This window comes from Anser cygnoides, chromosome 9 (genome assembly GCF_040182565.1).
Source record: "Anser cygnoides isolate HZ-2024a breed goose chromosome 9, Taihu_goose_T2T_genome, whole genome shotgun sequence".
In the NCBI taxonomy this organism is placed as follows: domain Eukaryota; kingdom Metazoa; phylum Chordata; class Aves; order Anseriformes; family Anatidae; genus Anser; species Anser cygnoides.
Genome location: NC_089881.1, coordinates 12625971 through 12650418, shown reverse-complemented (window position 1 = coordinate 12650418; position 24448 = coordinate 12625971). Strand labels below are relative to the sequence as shown.

At 40.9% G+C, this 24448-nt stretch overlaps 1 protein-coding gene and 2 long non-coding RNA genes across 3 annotated transcripts in view; 1 reads left to right on the top strand and 2 right to left on the bottom strand.

Annotated features, from left to right (window-relative positions):
• The window catches only part of LOC106039165 (uncharacterized), a 213753-nt gene that overhangs the window by 94673 nt on the left and 94632 nt on the right, over window positions 1–24448 (top strand). Inside the window, 3 exon segments of the mRNA XM_013186073.3 lie at window positions 1523–5947; window positions 9848–10177; window positions 16022–16151. Coding sequence (XP_013041527.3) covers window positions 1523–5947; window positions 9848–10177; window positions 16022–16151 — 4885 coding nt within the window.
• LOC106039175 (uncharacterized) lies at window positions 7942–16049 on the bottom strand. Its single transcript, XR_010833639.1, has 3 exons — window positions 15910–16049; window positions 10350–10460; window positions 7942–8289 (listed from the first exon to the last, which is right to left on the bottom strand). It is a non-coding gene; the product is annotated as an uncharacterized lncRNA (long non-coding RNA).
• LOC136791469 (uncharacterized) lies at window positions 16048–22913 on the bottom strand. Its single transcript, XR_010833635.1, has 3 exons — window positions 22773–22913; window positions 17796–17983; window positions 16048–16181 (listed from the first exon to the last, which is right to left on the bottom strand). It is a non-coding gene; the product is annotated as an uncharacterized lncRNA (long non-coding RNA).

Sequence of the window (24448 nt, the reverse complement as noted above, 5' to 3'; positions counted from 1 at the left end):
GTGAAATGCTAGTCTGTGCTGCCTTAATGCTGGTCATATCTGTCCTGGTGGTAGTGGGATTTGACTTTACTCAAGGACCTCCATTATGTGTATCACTGACTGCATAAAGTAAAGGACATGTTACTCTATTGGTTACGTGACTCATGCTGCAGTTATGTTGCAATTTGGTCAGGTTTAATTGTGTGGACTTGGAAGCATTGAATCCTGCCCTCCCTCCTCTGTTCAGTTAATATTTTCCTTCTTCTGTCAAGAGAAAATACCAGTCTTCTCACTGAGGCTTATCAGAGATGTCTTGAGTGTTCAAAATAGGATGAGAGAGAAAAAAAATACATTTTTTTTTCTTTTTCCAGAGCTGACAGAGACCTCCCTTACCTCTCCAATTTTTTATCTGTTTCAAATCTATTCTGTTTCCTTGGCTTACCACAACTCCCACTTGGAAATAACCCTATTTTTCTAGTGACTTACCTTTTCCAATTTACCCTGCATGTTTCGGATTCTGTAATCGTAAATTCTGAGACATACCCTTTGCTGTGATTTGGAATTTGACTTCCCATAAATGTGAGGTCTCCTCTGTGATGAAACACCCTGATGAAGGTGACATGTAACTGAGGCCAAGGGACCTTGTGTTCTAATTTGGTGGCTGCTGCTTATTTGTGTGTGTGTGTGTGTTTGGTGTGTTTGTTTTTAGAAAAGTCTTTCACTGTTCATTACTTCTTTTTTTTTTTTTTTTTTAATCTGGTACATCTGGAGAACTTCTGACAATAGTTGTACCTGAAGCTGACAGAGAGCAAGTACTATTTTTACCTCAAGAAATCTTGTTGTGATTTCATTTTCTGCTTTATATTTGAGAAATATATATCCAGGTTTCTTTCTGATGGTTAAAGACGAAGATTGACACTATCCAATGATGCAACAAAGATGTTTCCTAATGTTGATAGTGTGGTTTTGATCTTTTTGCTTTCAGTCACTGATTTGGATGTACTCTGATAACTCAAATATGTAGTGCTCCTCGTATAAGCCTTCTGCAAAATGACATCAAAGACGTCTTTCACCTTTGGTTCAAGCTTTGGTATGGGTAGTATCCAGTTATCCAAGTGCAAAACCATTCTGTATATATTTGTTACATTTGTGTAATTTGGACAATGACGATCACTTCTCTGTTTTATGGCATAAACTGCCTCCTTAGAATTGAAGATGGATCAATTAGAGCTTTTAGATCTACTGGCAAGGGATTATTTCCATTTGACTTATTTGAATGTGAAATGTGTCTTGGTAGTGGGCTATGAAAGTGGAAGCCAAAAGTTAAATTTTGGCCTCTGCATAAATAAATATTAAAATGAAAAAACATTAATTAAGAAGCAGTAAGAAAGAAAAACTAAGAAATATGAAGACCTCAGGACCATCAATAAGTAAAATGTCAAGTATAACTTCTAAAGATATCACAGTGTGTTAAATCCATTGTGTTCTTAAGTTCCTTTTCTAATAAATCATTGTTAAATAATTCTTTGCTGTTTATTCATAGACCCCAGAGCCAGTTGTCAACTACGTCAGTGAAGGAGAGTTTGAAGATGATCTGAGTTCTTCTACTCCAAGCACAATAGAGTTGGAGATACGAGGATCCAGCCAAGACACAGATGAAGATTATTTTGAGACCCTGTCACATCAGAGTGGATCTTTGTCAGATGTAAAAACTGAGCCTTATGAGAGTGCATCAGAGACAGAATCTGTTGCCAGTGATGTAACTGGAGAAACTTGTTTGGATTCAAACTGCCTTTTTACAGAAAAAACAAATCTGTGCTGTAGTCTTCCTAAAGCAAAGGCAGAAACAACCTGCCATGAACTTAAGTGCTCAAGGCGAACAGAATTTAGCTGGCAGGTGCAGTTAGAAGCGTCTTCCAAAATAAAAGTAGCACCAAGCAAACAAGAATTACAAACTACAAAGTCAGAAGGTGAAGTGGGTGTTGAAGATCTAACATTAAGTAGCAGTATTTCCAACACAGCAAACCAAGTGAGTGAAGAGGGCATTTTATCACAGACAGACAGAAAGTTTGTAGTGGAATTGCAGAATAAAACAGATTTTGAAAGCACTGAAGTGCAGTCCTATCCCAATTCCTTACCTACAGAAGCTGCTGTTACAAGACAGGAGGAACGACCTGCAGTATTAAGCATTGCTTGTTTCAAAGCTAACTCCGGAAGTTGTTTGATTTTTCCTGAGGTACAGCAACTTTCCTTCCAGTCAGATGCAGCATCAAGCTGTAGTTTGTCTAATCTTCATTTTGAAACAAATGGACCTTACCATGAAAGTTACACTGACATATCTGACTATAGATGTGGACTAGACTCCATGTCCAGTATAAAATGCAATAGGAATAACTCAGCTGACAGTGAGAAAACTACAGGTAACAGGATAAAACATGGAAGTACAGAAACCATGTTGACATCACATTCATTCTTCTACCAGCGCCACTTCAAATCAAAATCTCCACCTTGTGGGTCACTACACACAAGGTCAGAGGTTACAGGAAGTAAAACATGGCACAGTGTGCCTGAAAATATCAGTGCTCAAAGAAAGGCAGAATATTTTGGGAACTGTATTCATCCAACAGACAAATTTAGTTGGTCATGTTCCAGAATACATCATCAAGGGCTTGATTTTGAATACGCTTGGAAAAACTTAGCAAGGGTACCTGTTGGCCCTGAAAAGGCAATAAAAGAGGGCAAATTTGACATAAAACAATTCCTTCTTAATACTGACATAGACTTGAATGAGGGTCAGCTTTCTCAACCAGCAGGCTCCCCCCAGTGTGTTGATTTTTATTTGCACTCTAAACCAGTGGCATGTGGCCTTAGCCCAGAAGCAGGAAGTACATGTGCTGGTAGCTTATCTTCAACCCAGACAGATGCATGTGAGTGTAATCCAAAACAAAAGGAGACATCATCTTCCCTGGACTGTGAACCAGTGATCATAAATGCTGAAGAACTTCTAAAAAGTACTCGGTACAATGCTGAAAGAGGTCTGGAAGCAGATCAATTCCCTTGTGATACTAATGTTGAATTTGGGAATTTTGACACTGAAAACCTAGCAGCTTGTCGTGTAGGTTTTCCTGCTGTTGTGGAAAACAGAGATTGTAATTGTTCTGTAAACTGTGCTTCCTCTAGTAGAACGCAGAAGAAAAGTTTGAAGGAAAATGTCCTGGAATCTGAACTGTCACATATGGAAGTCACGGCTGGAGGAAGACAAGAAAACAATCCTTCTAACCTTAACTTCGGTTGGAAAGTCCCTGAAACTGCATTACCAGGTGGCAGTAACACAGAGGCAGAGCATAAAGTTTCAGTGCATCAAAATACAAATTGCAAAACTGGTGCCTTAAGGAGTCAGTCTGAACCAGTAGCAAATGAACATCCTATTCATCAAGGAAAGGACAAGGACAGTTTCTTTGCTGTGGAAATGACTCCCAAATCAGATCATGTAAGCCAGGGAAGGCACTTAATGAAGCTTCCAGAGCTAAAGCCTGCCCTGGTTATAATATCTGTGGAACAGAAAGGACTACAATCCAAGACACTGACTGATGACCTTCATACTGAAAGGGTAACTGGAACACTGAGAAGCATAGTGAGCAAGGACTCAGTGTCTCCTCATACTTCCAGCAAAGATCATGATGAGCCAGAGAGAGTTCTGAGTGAGTGCTGTAGCTGTGAAGAACAAATTTTGGCCACCCACACCTTTCTTGGTAGTGCAGAGCTACTCCCTATTGGGGATATGGCTGAAGGGAAAACAGAAATTTCACAAGAGCAAAGCGAGAAAACAGTTTCATCCTTAGTGCTCACCTGTAGTAATTCCACAGTAACAAGTAAGAAGGTAGAATTCAGCAGTGTTACTGCTCCACTGGGCAATGATGTACTTACTGCAGAAAATACAGCAGATAAATGCGAAGAAGTGCTCTCAATATCACATAGTAGATGTGGTATTAAGATCTTTGAGACTGAGGCACACAGAACAAAGACTGATTTTGCATTAGAGACAGAAGAGTTCAGAAAGTCATGGGCTGAAACAAAAAATGACCAGGTCACTAAGGAAGAGGAATTCAAAGCACATCAGGGCAGAAAGGAAGAAGGTTATATAACTAGAGCAGTAGCAGTGGAAATGTGCAGCATAAGCAATCTGTGTCAGGGAGATGGTGTTTATGATGATCTTCAAGGACCCAGCATCAACACCTCTGAACAAGCAGTAGGCAGGGAAGGAGCTGAAGGCTGTAAAGGTTCAAAGGAACAAATAGGTATTTGTGAAGAACCTTCTCCTAGGGAAGAAAAGGAGGCCTCTCCTGCAGAAAACACAGCTACCTCTAGCAAAAACAGTGCATTGAATCTAGATGTGTGTGATGTCTTTAACTATTCTGTGAAGAGAGAAACCCACAATGCTTGTGTGGTTGGCCTAGATAATATAAGTACCTGCAGCACTAACAGCGAGGATATGGATGAGAACTCATTCCATGGCCTGGGAAGTAACAGCAGTCTCCATAAAGCTGTGCAAAAGCCAACAAAGAACGGGAATAGCGGGAAAGCTTCCAGGTTTTTGGTTTTCTCAAAAATGACATCTTTCAGGAAAACTAAGCCTGCCACAGCAGAAAATCACGGAAGCAGTAGCTTCTTTGGCAGCAAGGCAAAGACAGAAGAATTGGATGTTGGGAAAGGAGATGAAGACACTGAAAGTTTACAGTCTTTCAAAAGTTGTTCATCTGGTTCTGCCTTCCACAGGAAGGAAAGCTATGCCTCTGAGTACTCTGATGATGATGATTTATTCTATGAGAGGCCTGCAGGATTATTCAATAGAATGAGCCTGAGGAAGGCTTCTGGCTCTGGTCGGATACTGATGGAAGATACCGATGTAAATTCAACTTCTCTCACACTGGCTGCTGTCAGATATGCGGATGGACTAGTTTCAGGTTCATCTGAAAGCAATGACAGTGAACCAGTGGAATACCCTGGGTTTAGAAAATCCTTCCCTGAAAATGAATACAAAAGAAACAAAAATCCAGAGGGCAAGAAGTTCAGGGCAAGGTTGGCCTTGGCACACAAATCACTCTCAAGCTTATTTGAATCTAAATCTCTAGAAAAAGAAAACACTGAGCAAAGTTCAAAAGTATCACTGAAAAATGAAAAGGAGAAAACCAAACGTTGCCAGAGCACCTGGAAAGCTTTTCTAAAAAGCAAGGAGGCAGATGGACTAAAAAGGCCTGTCCTGGCAAATTTATCACCAACGCAGGAGAGTGTAAACACAACTAGAGGCCAAATGATGAGAACAACATCAGTAGAGCAGCAAGACAGTTCCAATGGGCACACATTTTTGAAAACAGAAACATCTAATGGTTCGTCAACAGACACCAACTCTTTTGACACCTCTGTGGAGCCTGTTGATGTTTCTTCACCTGCAGATATGTGGAGAAAACGAACACGGTCCCATGACTTGGGCATCAGATGCTCACAAAGTTCAGACTGTGATGAACACCAGGATGCCCTGGGCAACAATTTAAATACTTCTCTAGAGGAATACTGGATGAAATCTCCATTTAGTCCCACTGACATGCAGTTACCATTTAGTCAATCAAGTCCGTCATGTCCCCAGCTCTCAAATTCTGAAGGTAAAGATATGCCCTGTAGGCCTATGAGCCCCAAACCACAGAGTCCACGATCTGCTTCTCAACGCAAGAGCTTCCGATACCCTGGAAGAATATGTGCCACATCAATGATCTCTCTTGGGAACAGCTCTGCAGCTGACAGCAGTTTGGAGGCTCCTGAGAGACCAAAGACACTGAAACCCAGAGGTAGTCTCTTACTTTCTGTACACTCATTGGACAACGAATACCAGAAGGATGACAGTGGGATAAGCAGTCAATCCCAGATCAGCTTAAACACAGCTTCTTCCATTAGTGACATTCTCAGAGATGAGGTGAGTTGTTGTCTGGGAATGATCAGGTGGTGTTTTGTCTTTTGTTTTAATGTGGTTTATGAGTTCTAGTGAAACTCTTTAATGGCCGAGTGAACACCTTGGTTAGATTGATGCATAAATATTCCTCTTTGTCTAAGGTAGGTGGCACTACTTAGTCTTTGAATTTCTGTTTCTGTTCAAGACTATGTAAATTGATGCTCTCTTTTAGGAAGGATTTATCACAGAAATCTAAACGAATAGAGTCATCACAACACTGCTAATGCATAATGTTCCTCAGAAAGGCTATCTAGGTTCCACCCTGTTTTTAGCTGGATTTTACCCCTCTGGGATAAGGTAGAATCAAGCCTTGTGACTAGCGTATAGCAAATAAGTTTCTCAAAGTGAGTGGCAATGTAGAAATCCATTTCCATTGCTAGCAGTCACTTTTAAGAAGAAAAATCTTTTTTTCTTTAGAGAGTGAGCAGCTGTCTTTCAGAGTACCACAAGCCTTTTGCAGTCACCGTAACTACCCTTTCCCTTTAAGTGCCACTAGGAATCATGTTTTGCCTTTTCTACAGCAAATGGGAAAAAAAATATGGACTCTTTCTGGCTCTCCTTTTGATGCTGCATTATATTCTAATCCTGGTAACAAATTAATTTCCTTGTGATAGGCCAGTTCTCACGGAAAAGAGTATGTCTTCAATAGAGATTTCTCAGTTGCTTCAGGCCTTTTTAAAAGCAGAGACTTCCTCTTGTAATCCCAGACAGGATTTTCTAAATTGTAAGTGGCCAGGATCTTAGGAATCTCTTTTGGTGACTAAGCACAAACCACCAGAGTGACTGAGATTGATCTGTTAGGTGAGATCCCAGAACCTGGATCAGTCATGCTACTTTTTTAATATTGCTGATGATGAGTTTTGACATTAGGAAGTAGGCAACATTATTTTGTTGAGTAGATTTTCAATGGCGTTCAAGAGAGGGTATGAGATTTTCAGTCTCTTGCCACACCCCAGCCAGACACTTTTCAGAGAGTTCATGAATCTGGAAATGCTTGATCAATTCTGCATCTGAGGATGGTTGTGCTCAACTCTCATGAGCCCTTGCACAGCTTTTGCTGAAGATGCTGCCCTTTGTCTCTCACATCCCAGGTTATATTAAATGTGTAAGATACCCTTCAAAATGGTCTTACCCTATACTTACTCCTACTTGATGTTTTGTGTAAAACAAACAGAAAAAGATTGGTTGAAAAAGACATCAGGAGGTCATCAAATCCCATCTCCTTCTCTAGACAGGACTAGTAGCAACAACAAATAGAGAAAACCATGACTTTGTCTGGCCAAGTCTTAAAAATATCTAATGCTGGAGATTTTACCATCTCTCTGGGAAAGGATTCTGATGAAAATTTTCTTCATATTTCTCAACCAGGATTTTCCAAACTACAGTTTCCAGGTTTTGTCTTGTTACATTATCTGACATTATGAAAGTGCTTGGATCCACTATCCATGTAACTACAAAATTAATATACACCACTCTTATATTGCCTTTAGTGTTCCCTTATCAGCTTGAATAAAACCAGTTCCCTCAACCACTCCTCACATATTCCCAGTGAAAGTTTTTTACTTGATTGTTTGGATTTTCCTTTTTAGCTTATGCTGTCTGGATTCTAAAGAAGCATGTGGGTGGCAGTTTGAGCAGTGAGGGCTGTAGTACCAGAATTGCTGTGGGCAGACGGGGAAGAGAATTTGCTTTATTCCCTTCTGTCCTCTCTACTTGAAAATCTTTTGTTTTCATGGGTATCAACCTAACTTACAAACTTAACACCACATTCTGAAGAGACCTGCAGCTTTACAGCAGCCTAGCAAAATACAAGATACTCAGAGTATGGAAGGTACTCTTAAAACATTGCCAAGAGATGAAGCCTGTCAGAGGATGAATAAAATCATCGACCTGTAAATTGTAGCTCAAAAGAGCACCTAGAAAAGAATGGAGAGATGCGGCATGTATAAAGCCTTTAAAAGGCAAGCCCACATTCTGGAATGTAGCCATTAGGAGCAAATGAATAATTACTTAAATCGATTTCTAGATTACAGAATTTAAATAAAACTGTGAAAAATTTAAATGGTTTCTAAGCCATATAAAAACAGTTTAATTTTACTGATTCTTCTGGAGGCTGCATAATACAGTATCTCAAAATGGATAAATGGAGCCTAGAAATTGAAGTAAATGTCCCGACATCTAATCTATTCAAGCAGATAGGGGGTTTGTTTATTTCCATTTTCATGACATTGTGAAATTAAGTAGAACTGCATTCTGTTCCATGGCCCGTGGGTTTTGGTAATTGAAGCTGTTTTTTTCAGGTGTCTCTGGAAAATACAGCAGAGACAATTAAATCTACATTGGAAAGAATTTATGCTGCAAATACACTTATTATCTAAACACTAAACACATTCCTTATATATGTTGCTAAGTAAAAAAGTCATAAAATTAAGTTTAATGGTGGTATTAAAGAAAAGTCCCTTTCTGTCCCACATCAATAAAGGCATTATTGCTAGACAAATGAACAGTTGTGAAGTTCCTTGAAGCTTTATTCATGTTATAATTGCTGTACCAGACCGCAATGGATCAGCTCACCCCTGAGGTCTCTGGCTACCACATGGGTAAGTAACCCTTTTTAGCCTGATGGAACACACAACAGTCCCTCTGTCATTACTTGCTAATGGCTACCATTCTCCAGATTATAGCCAAGACAAAGATCTTATGTTGAAATCAGCAGGATAGAACAACTCTACACAATTACCAATATGCCCATGTGGCAAGGTCTTCATTACATGTTTGCAACATGATTTTACTTACATAATCGTGTTACTGAGGAGGCAAGAGTGAACCATCCTAATATATCCCATGTTTGGGGCCTGTGGAAGTTCTCCTTTTTTGTCTCCAATATGTTGGGGTTAGGCACAGAATACCAGCAGGACACGCTTTCCTTTCTGCTTAGCATCTAGTAGATAAGAAGCATTTCTAGACTGTGGCATGTCTTCCCAGGGGCAATGAAAAATTGATCTAGGAGTGTTGTTCAGTTGAGAACAGATAGGGAATGCCTGCAGTGGTTTAAGGATTTCATTGTTTGGGTTCTTCAAACGTACTGGAAAGAAACTGGAGAGATACTATTGTCATTGCCATTTCCTTGGCAAGAAAGGAGACTCCTAAGATCATTCATTCCTTGATATTATCTCCCACCTTAAATATTACTGATTCTAACTGCGCTACCTGGCGTAGTAGTTAGATATCTCAGGGCATCTAAAGTTGTTCCACTATAAAAGCTGTGATTTTGTGCAACCACACAGTAAAAGCACATGGGAGTGAAGGGCAAAGCTGCAATTCCTTTCTCTCAGCCCAACATCAAGCAAATAAAATGGATGGCATAAAGAGCACCATCAGAAAGCACAGGGCTTAATATTATCAGAGCTGCAGCCATTTAGGAAGCATTTTCACCTTGTATAACTGAAGTACAGTGGGAAAAACAGACAGATAAGACTGGCCTTTATGCTATTTTCAGAGACACTATCTTTGCAAATAATATACAGACAGTGTGACCTACATCCCAGTAGTAACGTTATTGTAATATGCCATCTAGAATGAGGGTGAAAAGGACATTGTCCTGTGCAGAGGGAGCATATACTGCACTGTCTCAAAGGGTAGCAGAACTGCTGTTTCAGGGTGGAGTGCCCCTAAACCTATGGAGAAAGTTGAATGAATAGGCAGGCTGCCTTCAGCCAGCCAGCACTCTTGGAGAAACATTTTCCTCTGAACGGTTCTGCGGCTAGATAACTGAGTTTTGCCATCTTCTGTTCAAACTGATTTGAAGCAAACAAAATTTCCGATGAACAAACTGTGTGTTTTCACCCGCTGTTTGTAAAACAGGAGACCAAACAGCAATGTCAAACACCACCTGAAAAGAGTCCAAATGAGAAAGGGGTTCCCCATCGCAAAAGGAGGCCTCTCCTGGTTCCACCATCCCCACGCCCTATCTCCACCCTTGAGAACAAAGCCTGGAGGCTTTCCTTCCTTGCTCCAGATGAAAAAGACAAGGAGATTCCAGAAAGGAGGAGGAGGAAGAGACCTAAATCCCTTTATAAGTGCTTCAGCTTCGATGATGTTTGGATGGAGAGGAACCAGAAAAGGAAGCTAGAGAAAGAGAGACAGCCAGAGAGAGGGATTCAATTGCAACACCTACCAGAGGACCAGTTAAAAGTAAGAAACCGTACACTGTCCTCCTCTGGCACTGTCTTCCTCTCTCTGCTCTGGCTTCTTCTTTCTACTGTCATCATATTCTTGTCCTTCTACTTTGTCTGGTACCAGTTCTCTCTGCTTCTCTTTGGGTCTGTTAGTCTGCGGAGACTGATTATTTAAACACTAAACTTACCCATAAGTGGTGATTTAGAGGCGGTGGATGTTTTAGTTGCTGTAAGCAAGCAGTTTCTGCCCTGTGCCGTGCTGGACAATAGGATGCAAAAGCACCAGATTGCTCTATGGACTGAAAGATAGGGAGGGCAGGGATGAAATCAAAGTTGCCTTAAATCAGTATAAATTAAGCTGATGAAATCTCTTTCAGTGCCCCGTGGCATTGCTATATAATTTTAAAAAGGGACTTATAAATTAGATTTCCCTTGTATCTGAGGCCAACTCCATGCTTTTACTGAGGCAACTTCACACTCTGAAGTGCCTAAGAGAATACTGCCCTTGGAGTTTTAGGTACCAGTAGTCTCCTCTCCACTGGGGTACACTTTTAGGTCAGCATTGTGATTTTTTGTGACAAAATTTGTGACTGTTGTGACTCACACTGATGGCATCTGTTACTCTTGGATCCAGAGCTAAGGTCTGTTCCCTTCAGGGAGAGCCGTGAATCTGTATCCAAGAGCCAAATTTAGTCTTCACACATTAAAAAAAAATAATTTCTGGGTAAAAAGGACATGAGATCAGAGGGACACCCCATGCACCTTCTGCTGACAATACCGAGGAAGCTTCTGAAAATGGCTGAAATCAGTTGTAGATATTCAAATAAAAGCTTTCCTTGGGGTTTTCTGTTTTGGTCTGTTCTCTGTTTCCCTTTCTCTGTTGTCCTAGTTGCCTGTTTCTGGATTGTTTTGCATCAAAATGACAATGTTTGAGGGGAGCTGCTGCCACAATCCTGTCACCACCACTTCAGCATGTGCCTGAGCTTATGTGCACAAATAGTTCTGTGATGATGAGGGGGAAACACTGACTGGACACAGCTAAGTTCATGTGCTAGGGCTTGCAGGGTGAACCTCCTGCCACATACCCATCTGCCTGGGGGAGCCGCCTGTTGAAGCCGATGGACACTTGGGACAGAAAGCCAGGCCAATTCCATAAACTGGGTTTCAGAAGAACTGCCCGCTGTTCTCTCCTACTCAGACAAGGGACTAAAATCTGGGCTGATTTGTATTTGTATGTTTTCAAAAGAAAATGTTGCCAGTTGAGGTTTGGGTGTATGATTCTGTGATATATTGCCCACGCTCTGTTCAGTGAGGATGCTTTCCTGGCTCAGCCCCACTACTACCTATGTGTTGAAGATACTGAATAATGCTCCCAAGGCAAGTGTATATTATGATTTCTTAAGAATAGAAAATGTATTATTTTTGTACTATGCCCAGAGTTCTGAGAGACTAATTAGTGCTGTATGGGCACGAAACAAGCCAGGGAAAATGCATCACCGGCTTAGTTAAGCTCACTAGTAAACAGAAGCCAGTAAAACATACTAAAAATATTCCTTACAGTTGCTTGACAAGGATGGATATTGATGGAAATATAGCCCATGCTGCAGGGTATGTCGGCTAGCACTGAGACCATTAGTGCTTCTAAGAGGAACGAACGGTTAGCCCAATAGCTTCCCCTAGAGCCATCAACTTACACAGCTTGAATGCTGATTGACTGCACATTCTGATGCTGCCAAAACCCAACTTCTTTAGGCATTTCCACCCTTATTTTCTGGTGTAAACATACCTCTAAATTGTGATCTGGTGTGTAATGGGTAGCAGCTGCCGCAGTTCTCATTGAGGTATCTTCACTTACCATCATATGTTGGGGGGTGGGCGGGGGTTGGGTCTGAGTTGCTTTTCTGGTTTATTCTTCTTTGGGTAGCAGCAGTGAATAGAAACAGAGCAAGGTTCTGAATAGAAGATAACTAGTAGTATAAAGCTATTTTTTTGTTATTATTTTATTTTTTACTACTTCTGTTGATTTGAGTGTGTTGTGTATGTTATTGATACTTTTTGTGGGAAGACCAAATCTGACTGAAACAAGTGTTGGGATTCAAGGGCTATTTCTGGTAATGCCCATGTGAATGCATTCTTTAGCCTGTATTTTTTACTCATAATAGTCATCATGTAGCTTCTTTTTCCTATTGTATTTTATTCTTTTTAATGCTTTATTCCTGTAATAGTGCTGTCTTATTCATACCCTCATATGTGGTGGGAGTGCTGTCACAAGCTGCAGCGTTTGGGGGCAGTTTTAGAAGGATTTTGGCATCCTTCTGATAAGGAGAAATAAATTATCACAAAAGAAGCTTTGTAAAATTTTCATTGTCTGTTGTCCTTTTGCAACTGAAAGAATGTACCTGTATGTAGCTTTAGATCTGAAATTGCAAGTCTGATGCTTCCTGACACATGGCTGTCTTGGGATGTGTGGCTTCAGTTATATTAATTCATATTGGGTTAAGTCAGGCTCAGGTTAGCATACAAGGTAATGCTGCAGTGTTGTGGAAACAAGTGAATAGGGCACACCAGGGATGAACAGAGGCAAATTCTTAACTTTCAGTGCTGATTTCTGCTACTACTCTGTCATTCAGGTCCATGTAGGCAACTGAGTTTAGTGGATATATGAAGCTATCCTGAAGGCTAGCAGTTAGGATTCAGATGCAGACAAGCAAGAAACTAGCTTTAGACTAAAAAATAACCACTTGCAATGGCAGTGCTAAACAATTCTATGTACTGGTCTTTGTTTTGCTTAGGCCCAATGGATTGCTGATCTGCTTTAAATGGAAACAATCTGTGTAAATCCCTGGAGTCAAACTCAAAGCTTGGCCCAGCTGTCCATTATAATGAAATGCTACCAGTAACAAGCTGAGCAGCTTCTAATGTTCTACTTCAAAGTGTTAACCTTTAGCAGGTTGTGGCAAACCTCTGAAGGTTGCATCTTCCAAAGTGGAATGAGAAACTCACATGGTTATGCATGAGCCTGCTTTCTTTTGCTTGGCCATTGGCTCTGCCTTTCACATGGTGAAGAGTTTTGCAGTGTAGCCTGGTATGCTTTTCCTTTTTCCTTTTTTTTAAACTTATTTATTTTTCAAAAAGCTTTAGAAACTCCCTAGCTGGAACAGACACAGTGCCCCAAACAACTGATGCATGTAATGGTGATAGATTCTGTTTTGGGATTTATTTTTGCAAGAATTGCTTTAGTGACATCTCCTAACTGCCTGCCTGTCTGCTATCATCCTTCTCTTTTCTATCTTAACAAAAAGTTAAAACCTGACGGTTAAGCTTGAGGCCTCTCTAGTGTGTAGTAATAAAGCACAGATGTGGCTTCTACATGCATTTGTTAGAACACAGTTTCTGCACTGTCAAATTAGAGAGATTCCTAAAAGACTCATTGGGGACTAAGTCCAGGGGGGTATAGTGCAGCAAAGCTCTGTCTTTTATTTCGAAAGAGAAATGAGAAGCAGTGAAAAATAGATATTTAGCTTATTGTCCTGAGTATGGCTCCCGGAAACCTGATTTTACCCTATCTGAAATAAGAGAAAATGAAGTTTTGCAGTGCACTACCATGGTTATGAGCGTTATGGGCACCTCAGATACACTTCAAGAGGGTAATGAAGACACTTTGGAAAGGGGATTGAATGAAGTACGTACAAAGTACAGGAACGTAACAGAGGTAAATGCCTCTGCCAGGGGCTGAACTGCTGCTCATAAAAGCATAGAAATAATCCCTTTGAATCTATAGCAGAAAATGTGGAAGAGGGATCTTTACTATATTCTTGTCCCTCCTTTCCCTTTCCTTCCTTTGTGGGGTGGGGTAAACCCTGCCCACATTTGCTGACATCTCTGGAAGTGCTTCTTCTCCTGCCTTTGGATTGTACAGATCTGACTTCTCTGCAGTAAAAACCATATGATGTCCATACCTGAAACCTGTTCTGATGTCCAAGGGAGTAGTAACAATAAACCCTGCAGTTTTTAACTGTAATAGATTCCTGATGCGTATGCTGCTTCCTAGTCTTAAACAGAACAACACTTTTTTCTGTCACCTTTCATGTAACTAATCTAGACCCTTGGTATTTTCAGAGTTATAGCTCAGTATGTTCCCTGTTTTGCTTGATTTTGTTGTCTCTGGAATAGCGTGTGCTCCCACTGGGGCTTTGTTGTGATCTTCTAGACAAGCAGGCCTGCTCAGGTTAATTTGAACAGGATTTGTGCTGTCCCTCTGGAGATGGTCATTTGTGACAAAATATTGACTGTGTTCTGTTTCTGGAAAGTAGGTCTAGGAAGATTAAAACAAACCAGGAACAGAGCAGCAGCATTCTCAGCTGCTTGGGCAGTATGTGGCTATTCAGTAGGCTGTTTGCTGTTTCATTTTGGAAGGATGTTTTGGATAATAGCCATCTTCTAAAGAAGAGACAAGCATCTAGGCTAGTCAATGGACTTTATGCTGATGTGATATGGTGTGGGCTGGCAGGGAGAAGGAAGGATCATAGATAAACTGTTGCATCTCGATATCCTGAGTTCTCCTTTCCCTTCTGTGAAGGGCGGCGATGTTGTAACTGAATGTCACAGTAGCAGAAGGAAGGGGCAGTAGCCACGCAGAGGTGAAAGATGGCTATGCCCATAGGACCAATGCTTGCTGACCTGCTGCTTTTCAGTTGCTCTCCCAGTCACTTGCAGTCACTGATGTTTGTTTTCTGTGTGTGCCAGCCTTAGGAGGGGTATGGGATGGAGAAAAGAGAGGGAAGAAAAAACTAAGAAAAGCATATCAGCGTTATGTACTGCAAGCTTCAGTGACTTTGATTACAGTCTGTATCACTCATTGTCAGATGATCTATAATCTTATAGTGTCTTGCTCATTTTAAAGTGATTTCTTGACGATGTACCAGGAGAATGTTGGTCTCATTTCCCTTTATCGATGAACCATTGTTTCTTGGTGTGGCAAGATTGTCAGAAAATGTTGGTTTTGACACAGAAAAAGTATAACAGCCTTGCTTACATTTTGGATTTTGTTGGCGTATTTCTTAAAGTTTTTTGAAATGAACATCTGCAGGAGAGAGTCGGTTAGTCTGGGTGGTTGGACTATTTTTATGACAGTAGTTTATGTGATTTCTTCTAAAAAGCACAGCTTTTTTCTTTTAAAGCCTGACCAACTGAGGCAGGTGTCCTGAGCTGTCTATATGTATTTGAGCATGTCTTTCTCCTCAAAGCACTAAAAGTTCTTAGTTCAATGACATCCGGCAATGGTATAGTTTTTTCAAAATTTCATGAAGTTCTGTAAGTTTTATTAAAAAAAAAAAAACAACACCTAACAACAGGTAGAGGTGAGAGAGATCCTATTTATACCTTTAACTGAAAGGAAGAATGTAGTGTTGGCTGCATCCTTTATGGCTATGTACTATTACTAAGAAATCTCTGAAGGGGAAAGGCCTATTGAATCTTTAAATACCAAACCAGCAATTATGAGACATAAAGTTGTAGGAAGCAAAGGTTAATTAGTTCTGTAGGTGGTAGGATGACTTCTTGTGGTGATGTGCTTCATAGGAAGGAGTGTGACTTTCTGTGAATGTAGGTACACATGGTAGTATGTGAATGTGAATCCAGTACCTGGTTATCCTCTTTCTCCTGTTATTACCTTGTAGCTTTCCCTGCATTCTTGCTGTTTTCTATCCTCTCTAGCCACCCATATGTGTCTACTAATGGACTACTTACATGAGCAGGCATGAGGTGGGGAATAAGGTGTTCTGTGATGAGTGCTGTATTTTGTCCTCCAGGGTATGTAAGTTTAATGTCTGATGTCTTTGTTTTCCATCTATTGTTGCAGGCTGGAATGAGTGCATCCATCACATCTGCTGTTGCTCTTGACATCCTACCACTGAAACTGCATCCATTTTCCCAGAGCACTCCGACAGGCTTGGACTGCGTGGGCTGGAAACGGCGCATTTCTGCTCCTGGTGTGTACACTAGTCTTACTTTGACATGAACTGCAAGAGAATTATACTCTGGTTTACTGAGTATGGAAACGGAATGATAAACACTAACTTATTTTCACCGAGTGTTCCATCTATATCTGAGTAGAAATTCGCTTAAAGGCAGTGGTTAGCTTTAGAGTAAAGAAAAGCTCACTAAAGGCAATGATAGTGTGGCTTGGTGTAAAAACACTTGTGTTGTCCCCTAAGAATTCTATCTTACCTGGGATGATGTCATATATATCACACTTTTGAATTAGGTTTCTGCAGACAAATCAGACTCCCTGCTGTATATTTGCTGGAGAGCACTACAGTAGTTACAGTGAGGTTCTTCTCAAGTTGCTAATTAGGCACTAAAGTAACTAAATGAACCTCTAGAGGTACAATTTCCTGTACTTTAAAAGAATCATCTTAAAGAACAAGTATGCTGTATTTTTACAATGAATGCACATGAAGTATGGTGTCTGCTTCATTTTCAGTGATTGACACTTTTTTCAGTGTTAAAATGTAAGATGTCTTATTAAACAGTGAGATGTATTTTTGCTAGGCTTTTAAGTTCTTCATCTGACAGTGCTGACCCAAATGCTGCAGATATCTCTATTATAGATCCTTGGGGTGGGATAAGAAAAACAGGTTACAGGGGAGTTTTTTGGTACCTAGGAATCTAGGCAGGGAAAAAGGCAACTGCAGTTGGGTGCCAAGCTGCCTTTTCTGGCTCAGAAAGTCTCTTTGTACCATTCATTAAGCACTACTGGAATTACCTAATTAGGGAACCATAACTCTGCTAATTACATCAGAGTCGAATGGTCAGAATATCTTGTCAAGCAAAACTGTTTTGCTTTCTGACGCATAGTACAACTTGTGCACAGAATCATGAGTTTTTTTCTGGAAATAAGAAAAAAAAAATACTTATTATGGTGTCAGGAGCCCTACCTCTGCTCTCTCAGCACTGAGGGCTTTGATCATTTGCTGTCACAGGCGTTTGGTGTTGCCCCCAACACTTAGGACCAGCTCTCTGGCTGAATTTTAAAAGCTGCCACCTCAGCTTGTGGAAATCCCAGATGGAAACCTATCATTGTCAAGTTGTCTGTACGTCTCTGATATTAGCTGAAATCCCTAAGTGCCACTGTCATAGAAGTAACTTCTGAGTCACAGCTGATACAAATTTCATGATAATTCTCAACTGGGACCTGAGAGAGTTAATATAATGTGTGTGTATGTATATGTTGTGTGTGTATATATACTCACATATGATGGGTGGAGAAAAGGAATAGATTTAGATGGACTAATTGGTAGTCCTGTAGCTGTCTATATGCTATCTAGAAATGGGACACTTGGTTTTTCACAGTCCTCTCTAGTTCTTCAGGTATAAAAAGATAGCTGACATGATCCTAGCCCAAAAGGTGGCATGCATGGCTGTGAAATTTGTCATGCATCTACTTATTACCTGAGAACAAGAGTGTAGCTGTGTACAAACTTACTAATTTAGGTGAGGCCACCTATTCCCAGCTAAAATATATCATGAGTGCTGGGAGAAGGGCTTCATTTTTTTAATGCCATATCTGCTGTACTCATTAGATTCCAAGACCAGTCATTGGCACTAGGGCACTGAGACATTGTTCTTTCTACCTTTATGTCAAATTGGGAGAAGTGAGATGGGCTCAGACTTGTCGTATGGATATTCCAGCAGTTAGAATCAGCTATGCTGTGGTGCTCTTTATCTCTGATCAAGTTTTGCAGACTACCTTCTTGTTACCACTTCTGTCCAGGGCAGCCACTTGAGAAAACTGTAAGAAACCAGTAGATGGCTCTAACATCTGTGAAATAAAGAGCAGTTGAGGTGTTACTAATCTTCTCTATTCAGCAAAGATTGACAGAGTCTTGAGCCTCCTCCAGAGAAGTATGGAGGTTAAGCACACAAACACACACACAGGTTAGCAAAAGCAAACAAACAAAAACATGCTTAATCAGGAATGTTTAAACATTTTGGAGGGCCCTTCTTGGCTTTACCACATGCTTTGGTAGGTACTATCGTTGAGTATCATGCATCTTTCCCCTGTAGTTGTCTTGTTATGCCCATGTCTTCAATTTGCACCTTGCGGGATATATCTGTCCCTTACTGCCTGACTTACCACGCTATTTGAAGCTAGAGTGAAAGACCAGTCTGGGACACAAGCCACTTCCTAATGTAGATATGGGAATGCTTTTCTACCTTTTCAGCAGCCTCTGAAATCTTGAGACCATTTTACCCAGGACCCACCAGGAAAGGGCTGACAGGGAGGGCCCACAATTACAGGAGGGAGCAATAATAGGGTAACAAGGCTTTGGATTTTAAAGCAGTGGATCAGCATGTTTGTCCTTTGGCTGTTTTATGTATGCTGTCCTTCCCTGTCTCTCGACCAAGTCCAATATCTGTTTATTTGCAACATGAAGACATTGCCTAAGATTGGGTTGTGTTGCTGGGAAGCTGTTTGATGGATGTAGCTGAGACTGCTCCCAAGCTAGGAGATGGGCAGTTTGGGGATGGGAGCTACTAGCCCACAGGACCAGAGCAGAGGGAGGTGTTGCCATTTCCAAGCTTCTTCATCAGGACTTATCAGCCAGAGACTGTCACAAGGTGACAGATACAGGCAATTATCTAAGACTTGGATTTGTAGTTCCTAGAAGTCCCATCTCTTACTGCTTTCTGTGCTTCTTAGCTAGAGGCATTTCTTTCCTTGTACCTGTCCTTGTTACCTTCTAACAGAAGTTTTACCCTTGCTACCTCTACGAGAATCTGTGAAAATTTTGGATAGGGTCACACATGACCCTTAAACCTTCAAGATCTGTTGTCTCCCCATGAAAAGAGGAACTCATAACTAATGTATTACAAGGTCTTATTTGTCTCATACAGCTTTGCTACAACAGACCTTAAGCCTGCTTTATCTTAAATCATTATTTAAATGCAGGCTGAATCTTTCTAGCAATTTTCCCTGTGTCTTTAAACAGCCAAAGACCTTTAACTTTCCTGCTATCATATATCTACAGATGCCCTGGTGTTCTACTGCTGTGGCGGTATTGGTTATACCATCCTGAGACGCATACATTTGTTCTGGCTGGCCTGTACTAACGAATGTACTAGGGGTCTTGGAAATCTTGCATGAGCAGTAACAATAGGCAAGCCAAGTTCTCAAAGTCTGAGTCTTCTGTTGAGAGCCTGGAAAACAGTGACCACTTAATGATTCTGAGTTATCCTCTGGCCTGATTGGTATAACGGAAAGTTTTTCTCAGAGGCAAAAGGACTGTTTGTTTACTCAACATCATGTGGCCAACTTTCATCTTATTTTCCCAGCTATAGATGGGCTGTTAAGCTCACACTTGGCAACAGTTAATGTGAAGATGTTTGACAACCAGTGGAGAAATCTATTCAAGAGGGAAAATATTAGCTTCAATAACAGGACTTCATTATGTTTCATAAATATTTAGCAATCCTGTTGTTCAGAAAAAATAATAAGCAGAGCTATTTATTCCCATTTTTGTCATTTTAGTTCTTGAAGGGACACAGAAAAAAGCGGTGTGCAAATATGCAGAAATGTATCATCGTAGCTGTAGCATGAAATGGCAATACCATTCTAATCAACCCATGGAAGTACCATTGAATTTAAGTGGCTAAAAAGTAATCACTTTGCCTATTGTATTTTTCATTCTCTCTCTGAATCACAGAGATCTTAGACCTGCTATGTCAGCCTTGATTCTGTTTAATCACAGCCACAAATATTTGCACTCTGTGAGGTCTCTGATAACATGTGCTCACTCAGATTTTCATCCAACATAAAAATCTGGGCCAAGAAGTGATGGCCGAGTTCCTGAAAATTTGTCATAGCAGGTTGAGTGGGATTGTATATGTTAGCTATTGAGATAAAAGATTTAGCATATCAATAAAAACTTTTTGTGGAGTAAAGAGTGAAAAAGTAGATCCTAGCAAATCCTGAATGATCCTGTCAATTGCTGTTCAAAAGGTAAGAGACTACAGAGTCTAAAGCATCCAGCAGATATTAAGGATCAGGCTGCCGAAGGCTGGGGCTACCTCGACTAGCTTGGTCAGGCTGCACAGTGAGATCCCTAATCTGTAATTGGAGACAGTTGCTGCTACGGCAACTTTAATGGTACTGTCTTCTCTATCAAATGTCACAGCAAAAAGTCAATGGAGATTTAAAAAAATAAATAAGGCTATGAGGTCTGTACTGAGGTGGAACTCCTCTGTGGTGGGTTGTAGTTTTAAAACTCTGATTTTAAATTGTTATTGCCAAAGCATGGCTTGTAGTATTTTTCCTGTCTTTCATTCGCACTAGAAAATGCCTTTCAGTGCATATGCATACTGCAGTAGTACCTTCTGCTAGGATTACAGCACCATTGTCTCTGGCCCTGAATAAACATCTTTTGGTCTTTGCCAAGTGTATTCAGTCCAGAGAGTGGGAGGGTTAGCGGAAGAACAGATAGTGTCCTAAGCAGGTTGGGGGCAGAGCAAGGGCAGTTGCTACAGGGTCTCTGTGAATACTGTCTGGTTTTGTAGTTCAGTCAAGAACCGATAAAGCTACTTGGCATTTTCTTCCTCTTGTATCAAGCATAGATTTGAAGGAGCAGAAGTAGGATAGCTGGGACTGAATGTAGCATCTTATTGCCTCTCATGTCTAGGGACCTGTGCTGTCCCTTCCTCTTCTCAATGCCCCAAATCCACCAAACAGCTGCATTCATCTCTGTTGTTTACACTTTACTTACCTTCTCCCCTGTTATTATAATCAGGCAGTGTTTCTCTCAATTTGTACTTTAATGCAGCCAGTTCTAGGAGGCCCTGAAAGGACTAGATCAATAGAGAAGAGTGGTTCTACTGCAGTCAAATGGGGAGCACATTTCCACTTCTGTATTGGGAGGCATTAGGGGAAGATATTTTGGTGCAAGTGGATAAGATACATTCTGATAGCTATATGTTATGATAACTGAAGGATTTTTATTTATTTTGCTAACAGTCAACTGGAGAGAGATTATTTTATGTTTTTTGCTGTTACTGTGGAGACCCTTGTAAGGTTCCTGTAAGGAGTAGCTGAAATGTTTAAGGACTCAAAAGTTGTCTTAGTATGATTGGATGCTTTATAGTAAACTTCAGTGATGGAGGGCAAAGGATGTCTCTTTTAGTAAACATTCAGTAAGACAACAGTCTGCTGACCTAAAGTACTCCCTGCTATTGCACAGACAAAGGGATCTCACTGTTGGAGCTGGCTTTGGTCATGTTAATAATGTGACTTTATTTACTTCGGGCAGAATTACTTAACACAGAAATAGTTAAACAAGTGTTTTCACTTCTTGTATGAAATTATGCTCCTAGTTCTGAGTTTGGGTGCCTAGACACACATTCGCTTTGCAAATGGTAGGAGCAGTTTGATTTTTCTCAGCACATTCCTTTGTGTCCCACCTGTGGGTGACTGCCCCCCTCTCAGCTGTGCTTGTGGTGCTGAGCTGCTTGTTCACTTCAGTCCAAACCCTTGTGAGTAGTTACTGAATCTCACCTGGCCACCATTGAGCTGACCTGGATAAATTCACAATGAAGCAATCTAGTTCTGATCTTTTAATCAAAACACATGTTCTGGTGACTAGCACAAGAAACATTATAAAGTGTTTTTTTTTTGCCATACATGGTACAAACTATGTGGCTACTTTTAAATTATTTTTGATAGTGTCCGACAAATCTACCATTGCAAGGCAGGTATTTATATACCTCTAGCAGAGTGGTGATCAGGAAATGTCCTTTACCATAAAACCTTTGTGGTGTTTCAAAGCAGTTAAACAGTATAATTATTTCTCCATTCTTGGGAAACTACCATTATTTCAGAATCCTTTTTATAGGGGCATACTGCATCACATGCTAGGTAATGAGAAATAGAACCATCTAATTAAAAATAGTGATGCTGTTTCACGTGGGACTGAGGCCTCTAACAAAGATCCCATGTTGAAATAGAGACCATCCCAAGTCTATAGTCTGGGAGTGGATATTAAATGACTTTTCAAAATTCCCAGCTGCAACCTCCCCAAATCTCAATCTGTGTTTTTCTGGCTTTGATTTCATTTTGAATTCTTTTTTTTCTGAGGACTTACAAAAATAGTTTTTTAATAGCAGCAGCAGCCACAGCCAGTTCTAAACATGATTAGTTTATATGTTAAGTCCTTTCCGAGTTCTCAGGGGAAGCAGATAACACAAGGTCTCTCTCACTTGGGCATTTTTAAAAAGCATGAAATCCTACTATTTCCACTTATTTATTTTTAATCTGACAGCTCTGTTAAATTATGAGGAAAGATCTCTGTCCCGCCCTTGCTTTTTTAATGCCTTGAAATTGGCTGTAATAAAAATCAGCTGTTAGAAGCTGCAGCTGAGAGCAGTTGAAATGCCACAGAGGGAGCCTCCTTAGTGGACCCCTATGATGTCAGGATGCATCGAGACAAGCAGAGAGGAGGATAGGAATCCAGCTCAGTCCTCAGACAGCGCTACCAGGTACCACTGCCCTGGGAGCAGCTACAGAGCGCTCGGCCCATTTTCTCCCTCGGCACAGCAGAGCCCCTGGCTCTCCCTCTTACCTGCCTGCATGAGGACCCAGCAGTGCCCCAGTGAGTCCAGTGGGGCACACAGTGGAGAAAACTGCAGTAGCAGTGGAAGCTCCGGGCTCTCACCGGGTTCAGATTCAGACAGCAGTGGGGTGGTGTGTGGTGGTGGTACTGGGATGAGAGGTGTCCTGTCCAGATACTGGAGCTTGGAGAGTCTTCACTCTGCCACAGGTAAGGGACTTTTATTTTTTTTTAATTGCTCTATGATATTGCACTGACCTTGAGAAACCAAATGAAACCTGAAAAAGAGTATGTCATTAGGAAATGCAGTCTCTTAGTCATGAGAAGTAACCAAAACAATTGTTTGCTAGTTGATCCCTCTGCAGATTTATAACTGAGGCAGAACAACACAGACTATTAAAATGTCTTAGGTCAGAAGGCAAGAAATAGGTTCTTAATGGCTTTGGAAACAGTGCTTGGGAAACACTGAAAACCTGATAAAAGCTGTCCTTTTGTTTTAGCATTTCTTATTTCAGCTAAGATATATAGAGAACCCAAACTCAGAGCTGGCATTTCTGTGTAAATGCCTGTGTAGAGTATTGTTGCCCTCAGAAAATATCCAAGCGAGGTGCTGTGCAGCAGAAGAGAGCTAAGTGGGTTTGCACTGCTGTGTACTGAGAGAAGGAAAGGCAGTTCCCTGAGCCCGCTGTTCCAGTTCGGTTTCTATTTTCCTGTCCTTGGTTTAATTCCTTTTTGTACCAGAGATTTTGGAGGTATGTTTACACAGCCCACTTCTGTTCTGCTGGCCATGCCTGGATCCGGCATTCTAGTTTTTAATCACTGATGTGCCTGTTTAGGGCTTGAATGTTTGAACTGCAAGCATGGGAAGGAAGCTTTCTCGTTCCCAACTGATACCAGCAAAGGAGCCTGGCAATGATTTTAGTGGCCAGCGATCGCTAAGCTGTTCAGTTTGTTGCTTGATTGTTGCTGTCTCTAGAGAGATTTTTAGAAGACCTGCAACAAATGAGTTCTTCTCTCAAATTCAGACAAGGCCACCAGTGACTGCCATTTCCTTAATAAAATTACTTGATGCTTCCATCTACTACTACTGTAGGTTTGGGGCTGTTTAATGAAATCTCCATTGCTGCTTTGGAGGTCCTCAGCCGAAGTGGGAGAAGGGGCACTGTTGTACAGCGAGAGGTTACAGCAGGGTGGCCAGCCTATCTGACTTTGTAACCCACACACCAGACCTTCCAGGTGGCCAAGAAACACTGAATACCTATCATGTGTCCTGAGAGTCCAAGGGCAGGAAGAAAAAGGTCAGGGTGAGATCGGGCTGTTGGCCTTCTGTTTTGGGGAAAGATCTGTGCTGGGAATACAAGCTACTGAGATGCAGAATTGTATCCACATATGCTGGCTCATTTTCTCCTGTACCTGGGAATGTAAATAATTCCCAGAATAGCTCTGACACTGTCATAAAGTAGCCCTGGCACTAGAACCTTTTTCAAAGTGCTCAAGAGCTACAGACAGGGTGGTGACTGTAGTTACAGTCACCTCTGTCTTAGAGGATTTGCTGTCAGCTGTCCTCTATGGATGTAAGTTTGAGCTTAATCAGGTCAGTTGATATAAATGATGTACAGTGATATCAAAGATGCAAGGTTGATAACAAAACCAAACTTTGAAGTTAAGCTTTTTCTAAATGCCCTTTC